Source organism: Paramormyrops kingsleyae, chromosome 9 (genome assembly GCF_048594095.1).
Source record: "Paramormyrops kingsleyae isolate MSU_618 chromosome 9, PKINGS_0.4, whole genome shotgun sequence".
Taxonomy (NCBI): Eukaryota; Metazoa; Chordata; class Actinopteri; order Osteoglossiformes; family Mormyridae; genus Paramormyrops; species Paramormyrops kingsleyae.
In genome coordinates, this window is record NC_132805.1 from 31,532,791 (window position 1) to 31,559,255 (window position 26,465).

Sequence of the window (26,465 nt, forward strand, 5' to 3'; positions counted from 1 at the left end):
TCACACACACACAAGCAAACACACACTTCCGCAAGACCTGTTTAGGCAAAAGCCCACTCCCCAATTCAAGGTACAGGTCATGATACGAGGTTATATAAGGATGTCACTATATCATGGGGTTTGTTTTGGTTCTTGTTTTTGTTCTTTGTTCTTTTTTTGGATGCTTGCATACTTTTGTTAAACACGAAGCTGACAAAAGCCATACAACAACCACAAGGACACACATTAACCCTAATATTACAACACAATACAGAGCCTATACTGTTATTTCAGAGAAAGAGCCACCCTAACATTTACTTTTCTGCCTCACATACACAAATATTGCTGCCTCACAAAATTTACAATATTGCTAAATCCCAAGAAAACATGTTGAACCTCTTCCCTCTGCCTTCACACGTAATTTCTCATAAGGAAAAGACTGGAAAGAATCCTGTAAGATGCGATCAACGATGTTATTCTGTTCATCTCCCAAAATGTTGGTGAGTGGATCCGTCTCGCAGAGGAGTTAGTGAGCAGCTATGGAAATAACAGGCAGAAAGGTAGCTACCGTATTTCCCCAACGATAAGCTGCCTCACATTATAGGCCACTCCATTCATTTAGTGAACAAGCACTTATTATGAATAATAAAACAAATCTCACAGACAAAACACCTAAAGTCACAAATCCCTCTAATTCACAGAAAAATACCATAGCTTGAAAAATGAAGATTGCATAAACGAAATGTAATGCATTTTGTTATTTATGAAGCTTTCAAGCTGCCCTCACACTCAAGGTCAGGTGCTCACTACATGATTGGCAGTGATTGGCCACAGTGTTGTGTCAGTCATATTGAAGTGGACAACTACCCTATCACAGTAGACAATCACTTGTTTCACGGGTGGGACTTATTTGCCATAAGAGTCCATTGAACCCGGAAAATCCACCAGCCGCCGGGGTCTGTGATGATTTACATTGAAACTAATGGGGGAAAATATCGATCGGGGTGAAGCTTGTTTCACTGAAATTCCCTGTTTCACCGCGTTTAGGGGTGGCGCTGTTTCACGTTTTTGACCAGAGCCGTATACCGTCGAGGAGCTGAAATTAGGAGAGGCACCTTATTTTTTATGAGCATTTTGTGGTTTCACACTAATAAAAAGTGATTGTCATGAAGATAATTTTTTTCTTGGTGAAACATTTGTTTCACCTGTAGTCTCATAGAAGCCCCCACTGTGTAGATTTATTCAGTAATAATAGTAAATACTGTACTGTACTGTACCGACAAACTGCTAGTCGTGTGGTATAAGTACCATGTGCATTTGTTATTACGAACCTTTGTATTTAACCCGAATTTTTATCATATCCTCCTGAGACCCAAGGAAAAAAAGTGTCCTTCAGTTTTAGGTTAATTGTGATTTTCTATGTCTTTGGAGGAAATAGGACATCTTTTTCAAATTTATTTTTATTTTTAATTTCACAGCATATCCTCTTTTGTGTACAACAGGAATAAATATGTTTCCTTACATTAGTGAAAAGATATATGCAAAAACAAAAGAATGGGTGGGGTCTCAGGAGGATAATAGGCTTTATGGCGGTTGGTTCGTAAATACGAGTTTTCCATAAGTCAGGTGTCCTTAGCACGAGGAACTGCCTGTATTGTTCCAACTTATCTACAAATTTGACTTAGACAGACTTAGGGAACATCCCATTCATAACCTGGCAACTCTCTGTGTTTGGTTTCTTCATATCGTGAATGTCCCATAAAGGGATGTCTTTGAGTCGTCAGTAATGCATCATGACAAGCTAGGCGGCAGGTCAGTGACGGCTAATTGCTCCACCACTAAGGCTAAGGGCCACAGCTGTTTCCAGATGCAAGACAAAGAAAAAGCCACAGACCGTAATCAGGATTCAGCTCTTTAATCACAAGTGACAAGAGTTTCAGATTAGCAACCGACATTCTGTGAGCTGAGGTATCACTCGCCGCTAAATTTGTAATGAATGAGATGTACAGTCATAGCTTATCCATGAAAATAACCAAGGTCCACTTATTCCGCTTGTGCTGCTGAGGGTCTTGATTGATAATGTTAATTATTGTAAAAGAATGGATGTATTCTCGGTTGTATAAGTTAAGGGGTGAGCGGATCACTGTTGAGGTTAATCACAAACCCAGGATTACATCTTTGAAGAAACCCTCCTAATTTATGTTAGTATGCTATTTCCGTACATCCCCCCCCCCCCCCCTCTCATTTTATCCTTGGGATCACAAACACAGGAGTCCCCAGACACAAAAACGGATATACAGAGTTACACAGAAGGACTTCATATTTGTTTAGAATTACATACTCTCCATCTATTAAGAATTTCACTACTGACTTTTCCTTTGTGACTTCTCGGACTTTCAGTCCTCCCAGGAGTTCTGCACGGCTCCCTCCTGGGCTCCACGTTATTCTGTCACTTCAGCCTTTTCTTGGTAATAATGCAACGTGGACAGTTAATACAATTCTGTATTTCACCGTAACTGTAAACTAGCTGAGTAGTTGCCAACAACCAGTGTACTTTCCCTTGCTGGGACTCATTGTGAACAGTCACACAGATTCTGGATGATTAAAGCTTGATATCCAGGTTTACTGACCCATTAAACATGTGGTGCATAGTGCATTTAATGACCCCGCAAAAACATAGAAACAGGCATTTGCTGCTGCAAACCAGGCATCGCCAGACATTTAACAAAACTGTTTTGAGGAAGCAGAGCCATGTTTATGAGGCCATAAACACGTTTGGGGGGGAAAAAAAATAGTAGCGTTGGTCAATTACCAGTAACTGAGTATCCTTATCAGATTCCATTCCCAGTGGGGTAAACTAGAGCGAGACGTCAATTTCAGCAGCAAAGAAATATTCCAGAAGACAAGGGCACAGTTAAGATATTTGCACTTTTCCTCATGGTCAGTTATAGACTAGAATTTTCCCATAGGGAAAAACATTCGGTAGACTAACCAATCAGGAGCCACTTATTTGCATTTATTCTACTCTAAGTGGAGGACACGCATTTTCAATAGCATATTATACCTGCCAAATGACGTCCACTTTTTTTTTTTCTTCTTTATCCTGTTCGCCAAGCACAATAACGGTTGGCAGTGACCTTTTTGCCCTCATTGACCCTAGAGACCTACAAAAATGAGTCAACCTCATAGGAATGTTGCAACATTGTGGCCTGTTCTGTCGGGAGCTTTCGGCACTTAAAAAACATTCCCTCTAATTGCCAGTTAACTTGAGAACAGGAGAACAGTGCAGCCCTTTAATTTACCATCTTGCATTCAAAGTCTTACAATGCTCTTGTCTGTGAGTAATGAGACAGATGAGCCACCAACGCCTACTGTGACATATTTTTTAGTCCAACCTATTAAAAAAAAAAAGCACATATAACTGATATCATTTACATTTCACCTCCATCACTTTGCTTCCTCTGAATCAGAGAATCCGTTACGGATCACTAATATTTGTAAATATGAAAAGCCGGAAATGAAAATGCCTTGGGTGTTAAATAGGGAAAAAGACTAAACTGTATTACTGATTTTTTTTTTTTTTTTTTTTTATTCTTTAAAGCCAGTTTAGTTGTACAGATGACTATAGCTGCCAGAAGTGTACCGTCCATTTATTTTATGATTAGTGCAGCAGTCATATGACCACTCGCTTCCTTCATGAAGGTTACAGGACAAAGGTCTTAGGATGGGGAAATAGTAAAAATAATACTTCCAGTATATCTTTAATTCAATTAAATATGTTAGTGTTCTCTGCAGTTATTGTGCTAAAGCACAGATTTCAGTTAAGTATTAATGTTGATAATTTCTAGTGTTTAAGATTTCCCTGCTATTCTCACATAGGTAACTCAAGACAAAGTTAATTCTGTTATATGTACTTCAAAATACAATCTGAAGCTAAGTAGATCACAATAGATCCTTTAAAAGATCTGTTAAAAGATCTTCAGTCTGATGTGCACACTGTGTGATGCGGGGGGAGGGGAGGGGGGAGTTGGCCTTGGGATGATTTGGTCCATTTCATGGTAAAACCTTCTTCACGCCAGCAAGCCAAGTCGGGAAATCTTTGCAGAGAGGAAGGAGTGTAGGATGAAGACAATGGGCTTTGGACAGGAGTGGAGATCCAGTCGCTTCCAAAGGAAAACAGCGAGAAAGCATGTTAGCGCATATTGCAGAGAAACGCAGCACTCTCAGCAACTGATGTAACATGACATAGTACATTTAAATTGAAAATCACGACCATTCCATACATAAACACCTTGTAGCTCAGAGAGAAGGTTTAAATATTTGTAAGTGTGACAGTAGCATTTCCGTATTCTACTAAGTAGTGTGTTTTACCCAATTAGGAAGAAGATTAATTAAAATGAATTATTTCAGTAAGAAGCGATGCGTGTAAAACTCAGGCAAAAAAGTGCAACGCAAAGAGTAGCAAAAATGCTTACGATTTCCCCTTCCTTCCCCCCGAAATCCAAGAAGAGCATCCGGACGCCGTCGTCGGAGGACATCTTGAGCCTCTCGAAGGGGTAGCTGAAGAGCGGCCGCGGCATGGAGCCGTCCTCCCCGGCCCCCAGCAGCACTGAGAAGCCGCGTTCATAGTGGATGCTGAGCTGACACACCTGCGTCTTGTACATGCAGCCTGAGAGCGTCACAAAAAGATGAAAGGAAAATAAGCTCAGCATAAAACCCAGGGCCGACACTGTTTACTGTCGTTCTTGGCAGCGGCGAAACCACTGATTTTCTTTTCAATCTGTATTGGATTCTATCCAAGGCTGGTATCGCTGATATCAATCTCGATACCGATATACAGTGCACACCCAACCCTAACTATTACATTACAATAACATTTTCTGCTGAGCCGGAGTGAGGTGCTGGTCGATCGATCATTCTATTTCCCGAGTGTCTGAGTCCATCCCCCTCCCATTCAGATAGAAAGAATTGATATTTTAGTGCCTGTTCACACATCCCTACTCCATACATAAAACACAAACCAAAAGCAGTACTGGCCATGTTGCTTTTCGGTTACACTCACATGTATTTTTTAGTCATTAGTCATCTGGCATTCTCGTTCATTTTTTTTTTCGTCAAATTAGTCATTGCATAGCAATTAATACCACCTGGTGTTCAACACCTTAAGTTCAAGTTAGTTGGCTTGATGACGTGTCTTCTACGTCAAGAAACAAACTGCTGAATTTATTCATTTGATCAGGGTGGAGGGAAACAAAAAAATTGTTTTTGAGGTAAGATTATAGAGCTTATTACCACTAACACGTGCTGCCCGCAGGGGGAGTGTTCTGCCACGATCGCCCGCCCCTCCCGTGTGCCACGCCCCCTCGTTAACCTCATGTGGATTCCCCGTGTTTACCAGCAGTTTCTTGTTGCTGTTTAGTTCAATGTATTTACAGTAAGTCTGCGTTAGGTATGTTTTCCCCAGTCCGGTCATTGACGTCAGTCCTTGTTTAGTCTCTGTTCATGGATGTATCCTCCCCAAATAAAGCCCTCACTTCCCCAACTCCCTGCTCCTCTGTTCCTGCTCCGTCCCCGCAAAGCCAAACAGGGAGTTAATGCAAGCAGAGTCTGGTCGGACATACGCCCGGATGCCAGTTCAGGTGGCTGGATATTTTCCCCCAAATCGATGTGTAAATTTGTGATACAGGATCAGTCAGAGTTGCTGGCAAATTTTTGCATTTATATGATGTAATAAGACGCTGATAACTAAGTGAGCACTAATATCAGTAAAATGTACACCCTCGGAAAACTGCCCTGAAACCATCGATGTTTGTTTCCAGTACTTACAAATGATCATAAACACATTGTGCTAAATTAGGAGGCGTCAGAAAGGCTGTAACAAGAGAAGCATAAAAAGACCTTGCTAATGTGATGCAGTGGGTTGCCAATAAACTATTCACTTGACGCCTTCCAGACTTGTTGCCGAAAAAAAAATTATTTCGGGAGTTATTTATTTATTTGTTTGTTAAATTCACTGTTTCCCAAACTGGTCCTCAGGGAGCCACAGCGGTCCACGTTTTTGCTCCCTCCCAGCTCCCGCTAGGAGCAAAAACATGGACTGTCTGCAGGCCCCTGAGGACCAGATTGGGAAAGACTGATGTAGCCGTTTGGTTTTGGGATGAGGTGTTCCTTGGCATGTCCCTTGGCATGTTCCTTGGCATCATAGCTTGTTGCGGCCTCATATATCAGTGTTTTTATGCTTCTTTGCGGATCATCAAGTTTGCAAATGTATAATTTATGCACGCGAAGGCATTGTAATTGCGGATATCTTGGCCATGCAAATGCCACTTTAACCTGCCGGAAGGATTATGTCTGCTCTTCTCATTTCCTTTTTAAGCACCACGTTATGTGTAAGCCAATAGTCCTCGGTTATAATGTAATGTAATACAAGGACAATCTGTCAGTTTGCTTAACAAAGCATGCATCTGTGCTGGCCAGCCTGTCTTTTTCCCTTCTTGTGTCTGTGGTGCAACATTTTACTCCTTAACCTTGGAAGACTGTCAACAAGCTCCCAAGCAGAGGCGATGTAGACACCCAGATGCTTTCAGCTTCGAACAAAGACCCTCCATTCATCTGCTGCGTTTAGTGAGGGAATGCAAGAGCCCCATTAACTAAGGGAGGAAGATCAGGTTTGGTTACTATAACAACCACCATTTAAATATGGGAGTCTGCAGTTAGTTGCATTTTGCCTGCATTTTTTTTTCCTTTTTTCCTCTTTTGGATGAAGTGTTTATTGGATTGCGTATCTGTTCCGCAAACGACTAAACTTTTATACATATAAGCTAGTATTATCTGTGGTTCCTCCTCACGTCATTTGTGGGGAAATCTATGTACCCAAGATATAACCATAAATAGACTCTGTTGTCAAGCGAAACATGAATAATTTTATTTTACGTCCAGTCACAGGCATTTGGCGATGAATCTTTAGCATGTAGTGTATGAAGGCACGTCTGCTGTAATCTAAAAATCGGTGCAAACGGAAGGGACTCCGGAAGAACGGTCAGGAGAGTTCTCCAGGAGAGTTGAACGTGCAAATGGCACCTGTGAAGTGTTGGTCTAGACAAAGTGTGTCTTATTGTAGCAACACTGTAGGGCCTCAACAAACTAGGACACTTTTCCCCACATGAGGGCCGTGAATTCAGGTTACTCAAGTTCAAGGAACTGAATCTTGTTTCTACACGGCTGACCCCAGCAGGAATAGTTTGGGGCCTTGACTTTTGCACATGATGCCATAAAACATAATCTGTAGCAGCACTGGTCATGCCTTTCTGCAGAGTATTACAGAAATTTCCATCGCACAGCACATGGTGTTCCTGATGTTTGTGCCAAATGAGATCAAATATATCTTTATTTTCCTAATAATCTAGTATCAGGATATAACTCCTTTCTGTTGTTTCAGAAATAGGTGCTGAGGATGTAAGAGGGTGCTGTTGAATAGTGGGAGCTACAAAGTTTACATCTTTGATCAAGTTACTTTGGCAGTTACACTCGACTGTGTAAATATTTGCAAGATAAATTGTCAGCCTTGAAAGCTGACCTGGATAAAGTTTTTCCGGTAATGAACTAAAATGCGGGAGAACACAAAGACTGCTTAAAATGTCGGTAAACAAAGCAAACAGGTCGATTTTTTTTGTCGTCAGGAGAAGGTTTGCCTGGAAATCCAAGCTCTACCCGAGAGGAAGAGATTTGCGTTTTCGACTTTGGTCCTGCGGTAGTCCACAGAGAAAACATGAATGGGTGAGCTTCCTTCAGAATACTGGCTTGTTTGTTGCAACAGCAAAGTGCTGGGCAGTTTTAAAAATCAGTGTCTTTAGGTTACGTCGCCAACCTTGCAAACTAATGTAACATAAAGCAATGTCTTCAGCTGTCCTTGTGTGTAATAGTCTTTCAGTTGTTGATGGCATTATGCTATAGAAAGAAGCCCTTCAATCAAAAGCCATCTTTTGAAAATATTGTTACTCTTCTTGTCTCTGTATTTATTTGGCTGTTGGTTTTGGTCACTTTGATGCTGCACACTTGATAGCTATATAGGGTTAGTGGGCGATCATCTGAGGATGGCATGGTGGCGCAGTGGTTAGACCTGTTGCCTTACACCTCTGTTGCCTCACACCTCCATGCAAACATGGAGTTTGCATGTTCTTCCTATGTCATCATGGGAATTCCTCCCGGTATTCCGGCTCCCCCCATAGTCCAAAAACATGCTGAGGTTGATTGGAGCTGCCAAATTGCCCATAGGTGTGCGTGTGTTAATGAATGGCGTGTGAGTGAATGGCGTGTGAGTGAATGGCGTTGTGCCCTGTGATGGGTTGGTGCCCCGTCCTGGGTTGTTCCCTGCCTTGCATGTGTGAGTGACTGGTTTGTGACTGTGCACTGTGATGGGTTGGTGCCCCGTCCTGGGTTGTTCCCTGCCTCAGGGACAGTCTCTGGACCCCCGGCGGCCCTGAACAGGATAAGCGTTACAGAAAAGGGATGGATGGGCAATCATGTGACTAACCATGGTCACAAAATGAAAACCAATTATTGTACCTGCCTCCGATCCTGTACCAGAGTGACACGCCTACACTACGTGTTCAGCTGTCTGTTCATCCGAATAGCTGGCACAGAGCGTTCAGGTGTGAGATCAGGGGAATGTACCTCTTGGTGGTCAGGTCAGAATTCGCCCCCCCCCCCCCCCCCCGCCCCCAAAGCAATAGAAAGACCATCCAGTGTACTATTCTGTTTTGCTCTAAAAATAGAAACCCCTGATTTCTTCCATATGGGAAAGAAGCAGACAGCCGCCACCCCCCCCCCCCCCCCCCCCATTTCCGGATTTATGGACGTCTATGCAGCAAGATGGGGGATTTACAATCTATTCAAGAATCAGCCCCTTTGTGGGGTGGAAGCCAAGCAAAAGTAGACAGTCTGAACTATTTATCTTGCTGAAGTGCTCTGGGGTACATTGTAGATGTGCGATTCTGAGTAGGGAAAACTCTGCTTCACTGAGGTCAACCTCAGCCCTCTCTGGGAATCTCTTCCAACGTACAAAAACATGAAGTGCACAAAAATTGTTGTTTTTCACTTTCTGTAGCCAGAATTTCAGTTTGTGTAACCCCAAGATCGCAAGTTGGGAAAATCCCCAGGCTTGACTAACGAGGTTCAGCGACAAGGTCTTTAAACAGAGTTAACCAAAAAAGTCAGGCGTTTGTGCTTGGAATGAGGAAGTTCATTAGGAGCCAGACCTCACAGTAGCTGTTCAGGGATAAACTGCTGAGACGCTGCAGCGATTGGTTACTCACTGGTGACGACCTCTTTGATCATCTCAGCCGAGGTGTGGCAGCCAGTCACGATGTGCCTTGTCCACAGCGACAAGTCTTTGCTGGTCTCCGTCCGGAAGTGGTGCGTCTCGATGCCCAGCCGCGTTCCCGTGCGCGTGGCAAAAGACAGCTCCTGGCCTGATTTGGGGGAGCCCTTCTCTGGTCCTGAGTGGACCAGCCTGCCAAGGTGGGACATGCTCAGTAATGCTTGAGTAGGAGCTGATATCCTCAGACGCAAATGTGATTCCATCCTATATGATTGTATCCTATATTATTGTATTCTATATGATTGCTAGGGCACCTAACATGTTGCTATAAGGACTAAAAGTTCTGGAAACCCCCTCCCCCTCCTTATCACTAAGGCGACCACCATTGATGCCAGAGGCACAACAGTGCGCCTCCTACTGTTCTGTGAGCATGAATTACAGCAGTAATATCCTTGCAGAAAGCTGCCGGAACTAGAAAGGATCTTGGGCATGAGTCCGTACATTTACACTGTGCTCAGAGGGCACTGAGTAATGGGGGCGGCCTGCCCCACTTATGGATGTACATGACAGTAAAGTTCAAGGGCGGCAGAGACCAAGATTCATCAAACGGTGTGAATAATATGCCCCAGATGCCCCATCTCTCTGAGGCAGCACCTTACTAATTCTGTAACCATTAAACTATATCTTAAATTACATCTTACCCATGTAGTTTACTTCTGTATGAAGACTAGTCTAAGAGCACCATACTTCACCTAAGTGAAGTGAAACCATAGCCCTCCAGGGTGGGCTATAGCGTGTCGTGTGGCTGGCAGAGAGAAGGTAGGATGTAGCATGCCATGTGGCTAACAGAGGGTAGGTAGGATGTAGCATACCATGTGGCTAGCAGAGGGTATGTAGGATGTAGTAGGATGTAGCATACCATGTGGCTAGCAGAGGGTATGTAGGATGTAGTAGGATGTAGCATACCGTGTGGCTAACAGAGGGTAGGTAGGATGTAGCATACCATGTGGCTGGCAGAGGGTATGTAGGATGTAGTAGGATGTAGCATACCGTGTGGCTAGTAGAGGGTATGTAGGAGGTAGTAGGATGTAGCATACCGTGTGGCTAGCAAAGGGTATGTAGGATGTAGTAGGATGTAGCATACCATGTGGCTAGCAGAGGGTATGTAGGATGTAGTAGGATGTAGCATACCGTGTGGCTAGCAGAGGGTATGTAGGATGTAGTAGGATGTAGCATACCGTGTGGCTAGCAGAGGGTATGTAGGATGTAGTAGGATGTAGCATACCGTGTGGCTAGCAGAGGGTATGTAGGATGTAGTAGGATGTAGCATACCATGTGGCTAGCAGAGGGTAGGTAGGATGTAGTAGGATGTAGCATACCATGTGGCTAGCAGAGGGTATGTAGGATGTAGTAGGATGTAGCATACCGTGTGGCTAGTAGAGGGTATGTAGGAGGTAGTAGGATGTAGCATACCGTGTGGCTAGCAAAGGGTATGTAGGATGTAGTTGGATGTAGCATACCGTGTGGCTAGCAAAGGGTATGTAGGATGTAGTAGGATGTAGCATACTGTGTGGCTAGCAAAGGGTATGTAGGATGTAGTAGGATGTAGCATACTGTGTGGCTAGCAAAGGGTATGTAGGATGTAGTAGGATGTAGCATACCGTGTGGCTAGCAAAGGGTATGTAGGATGTAGTAGGATGTAGCATACCGTGTGGCTAGCAAAGGGTATGTAGGATGTAGTAGGATGTAGCATACTGTGTGGCTAGCAAAGGGTATGTAGGATGTAGTAGGATGTAGCATACCATGTGGCTAGCAGAGGGTATGTAGGATGTAGCATACTGTGTGGCTAGCAAAGGGTATGTAGGATGTAGTAGGATGTAGCATACCGTGTGGCTAACAGAGGGTATGTAGGATGTAGTAGGATGTAGCATACCGTGTGGCTAGTAGAGGGTATGTAGGATGTAGTAGGATGTAGCATACCGTGTGGCTAGTAGAGGGTATGTAGGATGTAGTAGGATGTAGCATACCATGAGGCTAGCAGAGGTTAGGTAGGATGTAGCATACCGTGTGGCTAACAGAGGGTAGGTATGCGTAGGGCTAAACCAGGCCTCCTTCATCCGGGGTAGGCTGTCATACAGGAGCAGGTCTTTCTCGGTCACCAAGGCCAACACCGGCCTCCAGCGCTGCTTGTCATCTTCTGTCTGCCAAGCGAGACGGAATCCGGGCGACACAGTCACATGACATCAGTCAACCAATCAAACGCACAGAACGGATCACCTCCCAGACAGTGCCCTTGCTCTGGCTGACAGACGACTTTGTAATGTTTGTTTGCCCTTGACTGCATTGTATATGTGTGTGTGTATATGTGTGTGTGTATATGTGTGTGTGTATATGTGTGTGTGTATATGTGGGTGTGTATGCCTTTGCAGGAGTCAGTTTATCTTAAACGGCAAATTCTCCCTGCACCAGTGATCAGCTTTGAATACAGACGTTGAGAATGTGTTAATTTCCTTCGTTTTTTTTTTTTGTTTTTTCTTTTTTGTCGACGAGCTCTTTCAGTTTCCGCTGAAGTGCACGTCTGCTCTTTGCACAGAGTCTCTTTTTGTTTGAGCTACATGTCTTTGACAATAAAAAGAATATAATTTATTGAACGGTTAAAGCATTCTACAAACATGATTAATTCTCTGGTTGTGCATCCGTGGAGCTGACGGGTTTAATTACTGTGCGATTATGAGTTTGGTAATTTAACAGACAGACTGACGATGGACTTACACAGCATGGTCCATTATGTTTAACAGACTTTTTCATTAACCTGAAAAACATTTACACATTTAAAGCTTTATGGTACTTTAATGAATTTTATGACTGGGGCACAAGCAATGGACAAATGCTGCAAGGATTCCTGGAATCCACGAGAAGCTACTGGTTAATGGTTTAACTACATCACATTCGCATTGTGACTTTAGAGTCATTAAGACAAGTAAGTAAGATGGTAGCTGAGTATGCATGTTCTCTCCATGTTTGTGTACGTGTCGTTTGGGTGTCCTGGTGTCATGGAGTTTATGTGAATTAGTGTGTCTTGTGCGTGCCAGTTAGGAATAATCGTGTAAGAGGTTCTGGATAATGGAAAAATAGGGATGATATATGTATGGTGTTTGATCTTCAGGGTGGTGTGTGGCTCAGCAGGTTAGGGTGCAATGCCAGTGGTCCGAAGGTCATTGGTCCAAATCCTATGGTCAGCTGAGTGATTTCACTGCTGGGTCCTTGAATAAGGCCCTTGACCCCAGTTGCTCCAGGAACTGACTGGCTGACCCTGCTTTCTCAGCAAAACATATGTCACTTTGGAAACAGCATCTCCTACATACATGTAAATGCTGACATAATTCAGAAAAATGTACTTATATTGTGCACATGTATCATAGAAGTAGAGCTACAACACGAAAACAGACTATCTGTACGGTATACAAATTATGAAGGTCAACCAGTTTGCAATTTCCATTTTAACCCTTTTAAAAATCCTCAACTGTCTCGCTAATCGTTTAAAGGAGCCCGGCTGTGCGGTGACTCCGTACTGCTGGTCCTTAGGGCCCACGTTGTTAAAGGGGGGGGGGGGCAGGGGGGTGTGCGATGGCCTTATTAATGCAGGCTGCCAGTCCCCCAAACCCTCACTTAACTGCATCTCTGAAAACGTTTGATGTGCAAATCATAGGAGGCCTTGGCCATCAATGCCTTTGATTGGAACAGACACACGCGCTGCGAGATTGCAATTTTTTATTTTTTTTGCTGTATTGAAATTGATGAAGCCCATTGAGCGCCGGCATGAAAGGGGGTCACGGGCAAACCTCACGCTACTCATTCACTTAGCAGGCGCTTTCATCCAAAATGGCAAATTTTTGATAAAGCAGGGCGAGTCAGTCTCTGTGGCAATCAGGGGTTAAGGGCCTCGCTCAGGGCTCGACAGTGAAACCACTCTGCCAATCCTGGGATTTGAACCCATGACCTTCCACCCCCCCCCGAGCCACACACCACCACCGCTGACGAGGTCGCCGCTTACAGAGTCTGCCGTTACAGGCGTTAGTGAGAAAGCGCCCTGTCCCAACTGCCAGAACGGGCCCATGTTGAAATCCACAGTTACTGCACAGGGGAACCGCTACTCGACACACTGGACCCCCCCCCCACCCCATATAATTATTCAACAGGATGCTAGAGGGGGTGAGTTTGGTGGTGATGGGGGAGCAAGCAATCCAGTAATAAGAGACATTAATCAGAGGGCCTCATTATGTTCTGAACAGTGGCATGCTGGCAAAATCTAGGCAAGCCTCCGGCTGCCATCGATGCCAAACCTGCGCTAATGAGAGAGCGATGAAAGGGGATTTAATAAGGGGGGGACAGAAGGGAGGGGGCTGCAGTCATGGTCAGGGGAGTCATCCCAGATCAACTGTTACTCTAGCAGATGAGCGTGAAAAGTAGCTTGTCTGTTTGCTCCTGTGGGTTTAAAGGGGGGCCCGTCCTTCAGCGGAAATTAAGGGGGGGAGGGGGGAGGCAGTGACGTGAATCGCGTTACAAAGTGTTTTGTAAATGTGCAGTTTCTGTTGAATACACAAATTATGAAAATACGTAAGCCAGAATCCCCGACAATCAGCTAGAGTTGCCAGCCGTCGATGGAAGTAAGGCAGAAGGCGGATTTTTCTTTGTTAATCTGCATGTACAGTAGAGAGATTTCCGGGGTAAACGCTGAGGGTCTGCATGAAGGCACCACCCCACACAGACATCAAAGGCGGGCCGATTCAACAGGAGCCGTCTGAAGCTCTCAATTCGCTCTTTTGTTACCATGTTTCGAAGACCGAGTCTGCAGTGACTATGCTGCATTTTTTATCGTTTTGTGAAAATAAAGGAAACTGCTGTATTTTTTAAACCAATTCAGCCTGTTTAGCAGCATAAATTTCAATCTGTATATTTCATTGCTGCTATCGTTATGAAAATAGGAAGTTTTCCACAAGAACGTTACATTTGTCTTATTACATTTACAGTATTTAATATAAATCTCAAAGAAAGGTAAATGGCGTCCTGCCTCTTTAGATATAGAACACTCACCTTTTCCGCCAGCCAGCCCAGGTGGAGGATATCCCGACTCCCAGAGATCCCACTCCTCCCAGTCTGCTCTTTGACCTCCGCGATGACCTTTGCCGCCAAGCTGGTGGCCGCAGACTGGACAGCGCCGAACCAGGCCTGAGCGGCGTAGGGGTCGGCACACCTCAGCACCACGGTGTGCCTGGCATCTGGGGAGTGGAGCTCCAGGTGCCTGTGGAGACGGAGGGCATGCGGGGTGGGGGGAGGGGGGCAGAGAGGACCTGAGACCTCGTCGGCAGTCACAGCTGAGCAGCACCCAAGTGCAGTTCCTAGGTAACTCTTCAAGCTCGTCGGATTTCAAGTCCGAAGCTTAAGGTTTAGGTTAACTGTCTGCTTGTCTATTATCCTATGCTCTTCAAGTCTATTTCCAGCCACCAGCCATATTCCAGCCCATACATTGTTATGGGGGGGGGGTAGGGCTGTTACTCCCTACGCTAAATGCCAAAGCAAATATACTCACACTAACATTTACACAGTATGGTCAGTTTAGAATGGCGCCTTAACCTATAACATGGTCCTCAGACAGCAGGAGGAGGTGGGATTCGAACCTCCTGCTGGTCTGAGGCAACAGTGATTCTGAGCCACCCCTAGTGGTACTGATATCCTGTTTACTGTGAAACAGTGCGGATGCAAAGGCAGCTACGATTTGGCCGCATCTTCAAACAGAGGAGATTATGACGTAACGGATGGAAGCATCATATGTTCTTATGCTGCACTTGCAGGTATTTTATTACAAAAGGGGAAAACCTTTTTGTTTTGGAAATGCAAATGACCGCACTGCGCCGTCTACCCTGTCGTTTGTAGTGACTCACTGAATCTCAGCAAAAACAGTTACACGGAGCAACACAACACTGTGGTTAAGTGTGAGATCAGATTTAAGTTTAAATTTAAAAGGCCCACGCGGTGTCCACCTCGTAGCTGATCAGCATCACGCACTGTGGGCGGACGGCGTGGCAGACTTTAAAATAACACACTAATGTCTCTCTCGCAGGCGCTCAAAATACAGCTCTTCATGGGAGAGACCCTGCTTGTGCAGATGGGTTAGTGAGGTGGGTCACAGGGCACCTTCAGAAGTGCCTGATCTGAGAATGGGCCTTTTTCTTTCTCCATTATTCACTGGTCCGCTGGAGTATTTAGCCAAGTTTACACCGTTTATATACACACCTCTCTTTGCTTCCTTTAGTTCTGCTTCATACCGTGCAATAAACTGACAAATTTGCCCTCACATGGCATGAATGAATGTCAAGGAGCAGTTCCTGTTTGTCACAGGAAGCGTGGTCGATTTTTTTTTAACGGTATCAAACATATTTCTGCTTTTTTTTGGGGGGGGGGGGCATATCCAGGAAAATAGTGTGAAAAATCCAACTCTGGACGTTCTTCCTCAAATTTCTACATTCTGGAATGCGGACGGATGTGTCTGTGGCACTTTAACAAACTTCAGCGGCGCGGTGGGGAAACCTTGAAGCCTCCTTTGAACCGGTTTCAGCCGAGATGTGATGCGCTCCCACGCCAGCCCATTCTATGAGTAACGGGGGGGGGGGGGGAGAGGTCTCCCATTTATCTGTTGGACAGAATTCCCCCCCCCCCACCCTCCTGCGCTCCACCAAACGGCGGTTTAAATTTCCACTGTAGCCCCGCCCCCTCAGGGTCAGGGGAAAGTCAAACAAACCGTCTTTAGACAGGCCTTGGAGGGGGGGGGGGAACCTATTTTTAGCTGAAATGTAGTTTCTGGCAAGATTTCAGTATAATCCTTTCTTGACCTGTAGCCATGATGTAGGGCTCCACATCTGTTTCTGCCGATGTTTGACTGGACAGGTGGACTTTCTCAACCACGTGGACAGGAGATGAATGGAGGACAGATTTGTCCCTCTCCTAGCAGCAAAATACGCCCCCATGCAGCCTCTGCTGAAGCATAATCACCCATCAGTCTGTTTCACAATGAGGGCGGAACATGTAGGATGCTGGCCGGCAAGATGAATTCATAAAGGCTCATTGTACAACGGCAGCTAAAACCACTCTAATGTGACGGCGAGAGCTTGGACAGGACTGAAGATAACAGGAATTTGGAGACTGTACATTTAAATATAACAGTCATTCCTCTTTTTTTCAGTGTCTGATCAGCTGAATAAAAAAGTGACTATCAAGAACCTTTGGGCAGACTGACATTTAGAACATCCAAAGGGATCTGAAAAACTTACAGGATCTGAAAGTTAAGTTACTGAAGAGAGGAAATTCCAGACTGGGAATTCTGTGTTTTATTGACGTCTTACTTGCCTTGAAACTCTGACATGAACCATCATTTGTTTTCTCTTTTTTCTTTTGAAGTGACGGAAATCAAGCCGAGGTTCCTTGAACTGAACAAACTGACATTACTTCTCGTCTCTTCCTGTCTGCGGTCAGGCTCATATTACCTCCTGTCAATTCATCTTTTATTTATATTCATTTCTTTAATATTCTTCTGTAGCACGTTCTATTTGTGTACTGTTCACGCTTTGAATTTCTCTTTACCTGTCTATGCACCTTATCTTGTTCTGCACTGCATACTGTATCTGTTTGTCTGCACTTTATGTACCCCGATGCTGTCTGCACCACAACATCCACCCGCAATCAATAGAGTTCAACTTATTTTATCTGACTTCTCATACCATGTACTGTACGGTTGTTGGTTCAGAATTACAGACACCGTTTGAGTCAAAATCTCAAATGGTGATGTTAACGATTTCTTTAGGACCTTGTTACATTTATGCCACTCCCCCTTCATGAAAAGAAGCCCAAATTCTCTGAAGGTTTTCCCATAAGATCTAAAAGATATTTGTCTGTCAATCCCAGTTTTTGCACGGTGCAAGTGCTTTGGAGTCTTTGTTAACTTGTCCTTTGATGCTAGTCCCCATCAAGAACTCTGACCGGTGACAAACTACCTCAGTACTATAGTGCAGACCTCAAATGCGCCAAAAGGCTTTTTATAAAACCTGCTGCTGTGATACTGACACTAAAGCTGTAATAAGCCCTGCAAGTTAAAGCACGATTACTTGCTAATTGTGTCAAACTGATGTTGATCTCTCATCTCTGTATCAAATTGTCTGCTGAATTATGGGTATCAGCAAAAAATTCTTTTCTTGAAAATAAGAGATATATTAGAAATCTGAACTTAATTTCCCTTAATAATCTCACGCTACAGTACTCTGCAATGTATCTCCTACAGGCCTCAAGCAGTAAGGTTTGCCTGCATTCCCTCCTTCCCTTGAGCCTTAGATACCATCGAATGGCAGAGTAGTTAGTGTAACAGCCATGACTTCCTGTCAGAGGTAACTGCACTTCCTGTCAGAGGTAACTGCACTTCCTGTCAGAGGTAACTGCACTTCCTGTCAGAGGTAACTGCACTTCCTGTCAGAGGTTTTCAAAGGTGGGGGTTGCTGGTTACCTGCTCTCGGGGTCTGGTATCGTCATGCCGCGTGTCACGTAGCACATCTTGAGCGGGAGGCAGCGTCGGTCCCCCTGCAGTGACAGGGTGGGGGTGCTGGGGGCATCGGACTGGGGGCTCCCCAGACGGGGTGACTCTGGAGGGGGTGTCTCCCACCCGATCTCTGACACTGGGGAGCCCCTTTTCACATAGGGGGTGGCCTCCCGCATGTACTTCACTGCAAGTCACAGATGGGGTGGGGGGGGGGGGGGGGGGGATAACAAGGGACTGTTAGTTAGCAAGGATTTTCCATAAATACACACAGGAAATAAATCATAAATCCCATTCCATAATCCCTGACAATAACAACGGCCCTGTTTAACCTTTGTGCCATGTTTAGCTCTTGGGGTAACTGGAAACATGGTAATTGCAGAATAATTACCCCTTGTTTAGTCCTGGGGGGTTTCAGAGTGGTGTATGAGGGTAACATTTTGAGGAAGTAATTCTTCTTCTCCGATTAACTAAATAACATGTAAATAGTATTTTGCTTTCTCATACTTTCACATTCAGCTTCGTTCTGGGTCCCACTCAGCTTCCTAACATTAATTATTTCTTGATTGTGTCCCATTAGAATTTGTTATATATTTTCAGAGGACTTATACAGAATGATCAGAATTTTTTTTGGGCTTGACAAGAGAGCTATAGAAGTGTAGTGGAACCATAACTGGCAAACATGAATATTGGAAAGAAAGAAAAAAATAAACTATTTTGGTTAGTAGGCATTTCTCTGTGTCCATAATTAAACTGAAATTACAGTAAACCACTTTTATTAAAAATGACCAAGCATACTGATATGTGACTTTGTTTCCAAAATGTCCCTTAGTTTAATTACTCATTGTGTGAAGGATACCTTATGTTATGAGCAAGGGTGTAGGTTTGGTGTCAACACTAGTAGGGATTAAATCAGCCCCAAATCCCCCACCACCCTAAACACACACGGAACTCCGACAATATCGGTAGGGGCGTGTCACTACAGTGCATATCCAAATCTGTGCCTTTGTGCAACAGACTGGGACAAGTTCAGCTTCATTCAGGCATAGCCTACACTACAACAGCTGTTACAGGCAGACCCTCCAGGCCGGGATCAGGCTACAGCTACTTAGGCTGGAATGTGTGGCAGTCGCGTCACGTACAGTAAGGGACATCCAGAGTTAATATACTGATAAAAGGAAGAAGAGAATTCAGTGAAGGAGAAAAAAAACAACCAGTCGGCTTTGCCATTTTAATGGGACTCTATAGTGTGGTGCACCTTGAGAAAGGTGTGCGTATTTTTAATAATGCCCTCTTTAATTCTACATAAATCTGTTCGCTAGTCCCCGCCGCTATTCGCTAGTCTCCGCCGCTTCCCCCGAACCGAACAGCTTCGCCTGGAGCAATGACTTTGAATTTGGCGGAAAACTAGCGCTTAATTTTCCTGGGGCGGCGTGTAGCCTTGTAATCAATGTGTCACCTTTGCAAGGGCGCTGTGTGCGATAGTAGGCTTTTTTTTTTTTTTTTTGGGGGGGGGGGGGGGGTTATGTTATCATTGTTTAAACATACCCAGAGTCCTTCAGAACTTTCTATTCGCTCTCGAAAGTTATCCTTTTAAAACTGTCGCAGTAACGCACACTGTGAACAAACGTGGGATATACTGGTTTAACGTGATCTGATGTTTCATAAGCAGTGTCTGAGTATTAAGGTAAAGAATCATGCGTGGTCTTCATCATTTACTCAAGTTCAGATACCCTCGTGTGCTTCTCCCAGTACAGAGATGAGGACTGGGGGAGGCAGGGTTCATTTTCCCATCACACAACTCTTATTGGTCAAAGCCTTTTAATTGTACTGGTCACATGGTATTCCAGGCTTGTGCCAATTTAACCACCCTTAACATTTCAGTCAATATGAAGCGCAGACACACGCACCCTGTAACCATGGTTCCTTAAGTCCCATATCTGGAATTATATGATTTGGGTTCATCCTAAGGTGAAAGTGATTTTATCCCCTAACATTTAACATTCTTTTGTCCTGTTTGGGGAAATGATATACACACAGCAAGTTCCTTCCCCTCACTATCCCTCAAAAAATACTGCCTCTTTTTCCACAAAGACCCTTCTTTCGACCAACAATGAGTATTTTAAGATGGTTAAAGAGAGTTAAGTCGGTATCATATTGCAGTCATGAAAAAGCTAATGGCAGCCCCGAGGACTCTCATAATTTTACAGATAACAGGCTGAAAAGTAAACACGTTGTTTCCATCAGCTGCGAAACCTGATCGACTGTGTCTTTACTTTGTCACACAAGGGTGGGGATTCACCCCGGACCGTCCGCGATGGCGTGCAGTGCGCAGGCGCGCAAATCCGCCACAAATCCCTGCGAAGCCGCATCCCCATGAATGAAAGAAAAAAATAATCTTCAACCTGAAACCTGTTCTTAAAGTCGGGATTTTAAAATAATTCTTTGTATACGAATAAAAATCTGCATATTAAAAGCGAATTAACAGTGAATGACCTTTTCCGTAAATATATTTCTCTGTGGAAATTACTACGGAAAGTTTTGGGTAAATGTAATAATTTAGATTAAATTTACGTAGGCCTATTTAGCAGACGCTTTTCCCATATTAGGCTACATAGTAAAGATAAAAATGTATTTTTAAAATTAGGATCAATTATAATTTTACCAGGAATGTGTCATGAATGGACTCTAATTCTGGAAAACCAGTTTTTCCCGCTCTCGACAATGCGATAATCCTAGTGAGACCATCGTGGTTATATGAACAGGCGCCAGTCACACAGTCATTTTCAATAGGCCGTATCACTAACTTTGGCCTGCATTATTTTACATGGCAGAAAAAAATTGTCATTGCCGCGACCAGCACTTTCCTGAATAGTCGATGTTTAATAATGTCACCGACGATCCCGGTATTAAAGGCACCCGATGGATGTGCAGTGTGGGTATGCAGATGGACGAGGGGGGCAGCCGCTTTCTGCCCACCCCCAACGGTCACAACACCAGTTTCCACTGCTGTAAAAAATAAAAAACCCATTCATGCTTCACATTTAGCATCTATATACTTGGTTGCCGTCGCCTGCGAATTCCTCTATTAAAATTAACAAATGCAGCTGAGAAAGAGCCTGGAGCCGAAGCCCATTGCATTTTCAATTCACGTTTCTCGAATGCGAGAAATAAGATTTCAAGGCAAAGCTGCCTCCAGGCGCTTTGTATAACCGCTGAAATTCATACTATTACTTCAACCGGTATGACTGTAGTTAATGAAGCAACCGGCTCAGAAAATGCGGAGGAGGAATTTGATTTTGTGATTTGCCACTCCTCATTACCGCCGGAGATTCCTGCATATTTGTAGTAGGCCTGTCAATAATGGCTAAAAATGACTCACTATGGGTGTGGGCGATTTCACTAGTGTGTATATAAAAATATACATTTTCCGTGTGGCTGGGGGTGATTAAAGGGGGAGGAGGAAGACCTATTTAAGTTAAGGCTGTCAGTAAACATCCTCTTTCTAGTTTTGCTGCGGGGCACATCTTTTCCATTTGCCAAAATACCCCAGAAACCACAGCGGCACATGATTAATTATGATGAGTCCCATTTTCATACGGGGGCTCCTTGCTGCGTCTTCATTGTAATCTGAGTTTTTTACCTGAACAAAAACTTGTTTTGCAGAGGACAAAATACCAGAGAGAGCTTAAAAACTACATTCTGTTGTCATTTTATTGTGAAATGCGTGTAACGCGTAAAATCTGAACACCATTGCCGAACCGTAATACAGAACAAATAATATTCAACAATTCTAATTATAGTTATAAATGGAAATGTACCCACTCCTCATTTTATATTTAGATACTACAATTTTCTAAATTCCAAGTGCTGTTCTACATTTAGTTAATCTTTTTTTTCTGTGCAGAGAATAACGGGATTTCTTGAACTTCGCGTGATAATTTTCCAGACAGTCGCTGTTATAGAAATTTAACTTTATGAATCCTTATGGTCCAAACAACAGGTACCTAAATTGGTCTTTTGTGGGCTGTTAGTTTCTTTACGGCAGCCGGACCTCCTTTTTATATGCGCCTGTAAAATAAATAGGGATCATTGTTCCGGGTTGAAGCGTTTGCTAAGCTTAGAGGAAAGTGGAAAACGCCTGATCTGAGCTTTGTAATTAAAGATCATTGGCTGGATACAAAAAGCTCTTTTTTACCAGCCTTCACTTTCGATTTTTTTCTCTGTGAACAGAACAGAGAGGCATTACGGAATAACGGCGCTCTCTGATATTTAAACCTAATTATTGTGCTTTAAAATTGAAGGTTTGAAAAAAGCCGTTTTTAAAACACCATGAACTTCGTGTAATTGCGTATATGTACACATTCCTGTTTAAACAGGATGGCGCGACATTAAACAGTTGCCCCCCTACACCCCCCGAAAAAAAAGAATCAAAATGCCGACATAGAAAAGTAAAGTACACATACGACACGCCAGCACTGATGTGTTCAAGTCACATGATCAAGTTAAAGGATATGCAAATAGTATTGGCAGGAAACATGAAGAACAGTCACTCAAATTACATCAGACCACAGACAAGACGTTCGGTAGCCAAACAGGAGAGGCTTGTGAAAGCTGCCCTCAGGCAGGCAAAGACACGGCCTATTATCAGTCAAACTGAACTATCTACCAGGGGAAACAGAGAGGGCAGGTCATCTCAGCTCTGTCAAGTGGAACATGCTACAATTACATTCAATAGCTGACACTTTTTTTCTGCCTTATGGTGTTTAAATGTTTATATAGCTGTATGTTTTACTGGAGCAGCTGAGGCTAAATTCTTTGCTCAAGTGCTCAATGTGCAACTTTTTTTGGAGCTTGAATCAGCAATTTCTGGGTTATGAGTCCATATATTTACCCACCATGCTGCCCTTGAGGTTTGGAGGGAGGAGCGAATCACCTACTGCCCTTCCGGAGTCCACACGAGAGTTATCAGCGCGACTCGAGAGCCGAGTGCCAGCAGCGAAAGACGTTTACCCGTCCTTGACACAAATACCACTCAAGGAAGGGTGCTGGAGATCTGGACTGGATGACTGGCAAGTGATCCACAAGAGTGCAACGTCAAAGCCAAGGAAAAACGATGACTTCATCAAATCCGGGGCCGTAGTACTGTGACCGAACGCCCGATCAGATGGTCGCCAATCAGCACCAGCTCACACAGCCGACCATGTTGACGTCTGACTCATTACTCTGTCAGCGTGATGTCACAGACACAAATGGATCCACGGGAAACAGAGCTGCATGATACATGCTGATTCACACTCAGCCTGAAACAGTAACATGCCTGTATTCGAGGGGGGGCAAAAGCCAGGCAGCTCAGTGACTGTCTGACTGACTGTTTTCCCACATAACTGTAACTAAGGTTATACTCCTGTTTGGGGGGGGGGGGGGGGGTAGGGGTAGGTTGCAATTTCTAATCTTTATTAGGCTAATCTTTATTTCTTTTTTAAGGAATCTCATGTAATTAACAATGCACAAAACCAGTTCTTGGGCTGGAGTGTTGGCTTAAATACATCAGAGTTCTGTATAGATCAGTAGACCCTCTTCCAAAATGGACCACTGTGTGGTTTTCTTTCATTTTCTACTCTCTCTCTGCCTAACGAGAGGCTCACGTGGATCAGTTACTCAAGTGAAGGGGTGGGAACATCCACTCATGCTGAAATTGTTGTTGATCAAACACATTGACTAACCAAAACTGGTTTGATCAGCATCCCGACTGGTTTAATCAGCTTGCCACAGGATCTGACCCTAAGTGACCGATCGTGGGCAGCTTGGGGCAACATGACCTATAACACGTGAGTAGTTCTTGTCCTGTGTAAAATGTACAAAAATTCCCAATACAGCTGTTGTACAAAAGTTCATCCAACCCTTAAAAACACAGATTACTCCAAGTATAAGAATTATTAAGCAATTTCACTCTATAAGATGGCTTATTTGTACGTTTATTTACGTTAGTTAGTACATTTTTTTTAGATTGTCCAATACAATGTTATATTATCATCATATTTCATAATGCCATATAGGCCTAATGCATAATTAACACTGCACATATTACACCAGCGAGGTCTGTCCTGGGCTCCGCTGTCGAGCAGGGCCGTAGCCAGCTATGAGGTCACGAGGTCCGGACCTCGATCATTTAAGACCAAAAATAAAGTTTTAAGTTAAATATTCCCCTGAATAAAAAATTAGTCCAACTAACGTTTCGTATAACTAATTTTTTAAATAATCATCTTATGAAGGAGACGGTATCAATAAAGTGCTTGACGAGACCCATCCCACCCCCGGATCCCGGACCTCACTATTTTTCAAACCCTGACTACGGCCCTGCTGTCGAGGAATAAGCTACTTCTTATTTTTAACGGACTAATGCATTAACAGGCACCTTTTGGATCAGAATAGCTGACATGCAAATTCTAAAGATACCCATCGATGGCGATCAGCCCAAGTACGCGAAGTATTTCACTCAACTACTTACTGTCAGATTTCGCAACGTGGAGTTTGACCCGCGTAATCACACGCACGGCTCACGCCTGTAAACCTTGTAAAGTACTGCATCTATGTAGACCGTGAAACATAACTGCAGAGAAAGCACGTATATGTCATGTAGAAATATACAACTTACCAGTAAATACGTCTAGCATACAATTTGTGCATGTCCACATAGGAATATGTTGGAGAATAAATACCAGGAGTGTCTAATCATGACATTACCTACTGTATTGCTACAGATAGACTAAGTACCAGGCACCTCTAAGTTTCTCCCCGTCTTACCTTCCAGGGTTACCTCTCTCCCAGCCCTTTTCAGTCCCTGCACCGCCTCGTCGTGAGTGGCGTCCCGTAGGTTCACCCCGTTCACGGACAAAATCGCGTCCCCCACGTAAAGGGCTTGGGTCTGATCCGCCGCCAGACCCTTAAAGATCTTGCTAATAAGTATCGGCATCTTGTTCTCCTTTCCGCCTTTGATACTGATCCCAAGACCCCCCGCGTCCTGCTTTAGTACTTTGACGCATCTCTTTCTGTTGGCTATGGCTTCTGGCACTTGCTGGGGCAGATCGGTGAATACTGTCCTCACCGGCGCTTTGGGGCTGTTCGTGGGATCCAGGTGGCCGGAGTCGCTCCCGTAAGAGCCGTTGCTGATGCCGTTCAGGTTCACATTGTCCCCCTGATCGTCGCAGCTCAGCGTCAGCGCGTCTTCCTCCAAGGCGGCCAGCACTTTGTGCCACTGGTCCCGCACCAACACTTCTAAAAAACCACTTTTCTGTACTCTGTTACTGGAAATTGAAGTTGCCACCGCCATCTTTGGAGCATTCTTAAAATGCCATGTGATTTTACTCGTACGGGACTTTGCTCCAGGGCTGAGTCGGGAGCTTGTAAATAGTTCGACTCCCGTCGTTTTTTGGCCGGGTTGATCGCTTTAACTCCCCTTATCCTTTTTGGGTGGAGCGACTGTGGGAAATCCCACTAAGCAAATCGCTTACCCCGTAGTATTAGAGTTTCTCCCCGGAAAAAAAAACTATCAGACGAGTGCATTTTTCTTAATAAAGTTCTGTAACAGGTGGGAACATATCAGTGAGCAAAACTTGGGTGTGGTATTTATATTTATGCGGTTGTATAACGTTTAGTTTTCTGTTTATCTTGTTCCTTATTTGAACGACAAAATGTATGGGTAAAACCTATGCGCCATCAGTCAAAAATTCGTTGTGTCGACTGACAGTATGTTTTACTTAAATTTAATATTGATAGATACTAAGTTACCAACTTTGATCAAACGGCTGCAGTGAAATTTTCAATTCGAGACAAGTCTGCACACGCATGCACAGTACATTGTAAACAGTCTGTAGGGTTTGCAAACCACTCAAACGCTTTTGATGTAGCGAATTTTAGGTTCTTAATGGAATAACACAGATTTACCGTAAAATTTCTCGCAGGAGCGTAAAAGCGCGAGTGTCACACCAGGTGCGTGAGAGTTGGCAACCCTTTGAAGATATTACGTCATATTGTCGCGGATCCTACATGATATTGAGCTCGCAACATGTGCACATTTACGAATGAAAATGCATTTCCCGATTAAAATACTTTTTCAACTGTGTGTAATTAGTGATAAAACTGGAAATAAGGAGTCAAGTATTGATCACTATCAAGATGTATTTGCAAACTCCTCTTTCATCTTAGATGTGGATGTTTGCGTGTTTCTCTAAGTGCTCGCCTTCTGTGCCCTAAACGTGAAGTTCTGGTCAACAAAACGCTGCTTGTCTACAGTTGTAAATCAGTCAAACGGATGAAACACAAGAGAGACCCTTTCCGCACCCAGGGACGAGTCTGGGTCCCCCGCCCCTGACTACTGACACGTCCCAAGGCCCCGGCCCACGCCCAGCCCCCTGAATCATTCGGGGTTTCCGCTCCATTTACCGCGCCCCTATATTCAGTGATGCAGAGTGGATCTCCTAAAATATAACTCACATACAAAACCCCCACTTGCTATTAAACTGTGATCCGGGATAAGGTCAACGACAGCTGGGAAAAAAATAATCAAAGGCGCAGTTTAAAATA

At 44.1% G+C, this 26,465-nt stretch overlaps 1 protein-coding gene across 1 annotated transcript; it reads right to left on the reverse strand.

Annotated features, from left to right (window-relative positions):
* Positions 1–1,878: 1,878 nt before the first annotated feature.
* On the reverse strand, positions 1,879–25,428 carry sntb1 (syntrophin, basic 1). The gene is made up of 7 exons (XM_023813153.2): positions 24,687–25,428; positions 17,850–18,066; positions 14,393–14,600; positions 11,363–11,499; positions 9,294–9,490; positions 4,455–4,648; positions 1,879–4,142 (listed from the first exon to the last, which is right to left on the reverse strand). The coding sequence occupies exons 1-7, from the start codon at positions 25,210–25,212 to the stop codon at positions 4,050–4,052; spliced, it is 1,572 nt and encodes a 523-aa protein (XP_023668921.2). The 5' UTR covers positions 25,213–25,428; the 3' UTR covers positions 1,879–4,049.
* Between the last annotated feature and the right edge of the window lie 1,037 nt (positions 25,429–26,465).

Coding starts and splice junctions, on each gene's coding strand:
- sntb1 (XM_023813153.2), bottom strand. CDS start 25,212: ATGGCGGTGGCAACTTCAATTTCCAGTAACAGAGTACAGAAAAGTGGT. Junction 11,500..14,392: donor TGGGCTGGCTGGCGGAAAAG/GTGAGTGTTCTA, acceptor CTCGCTTGGCAG/ACAGAAGATGACAAGCAGCG. Junction 4,143..4,454: donor GGGGGAAGGAAGGGGAAATC/GTAAGCATTTTT, acceptor TTCCTTTGGAAG/CGACTGGATCTCCACTCCTG.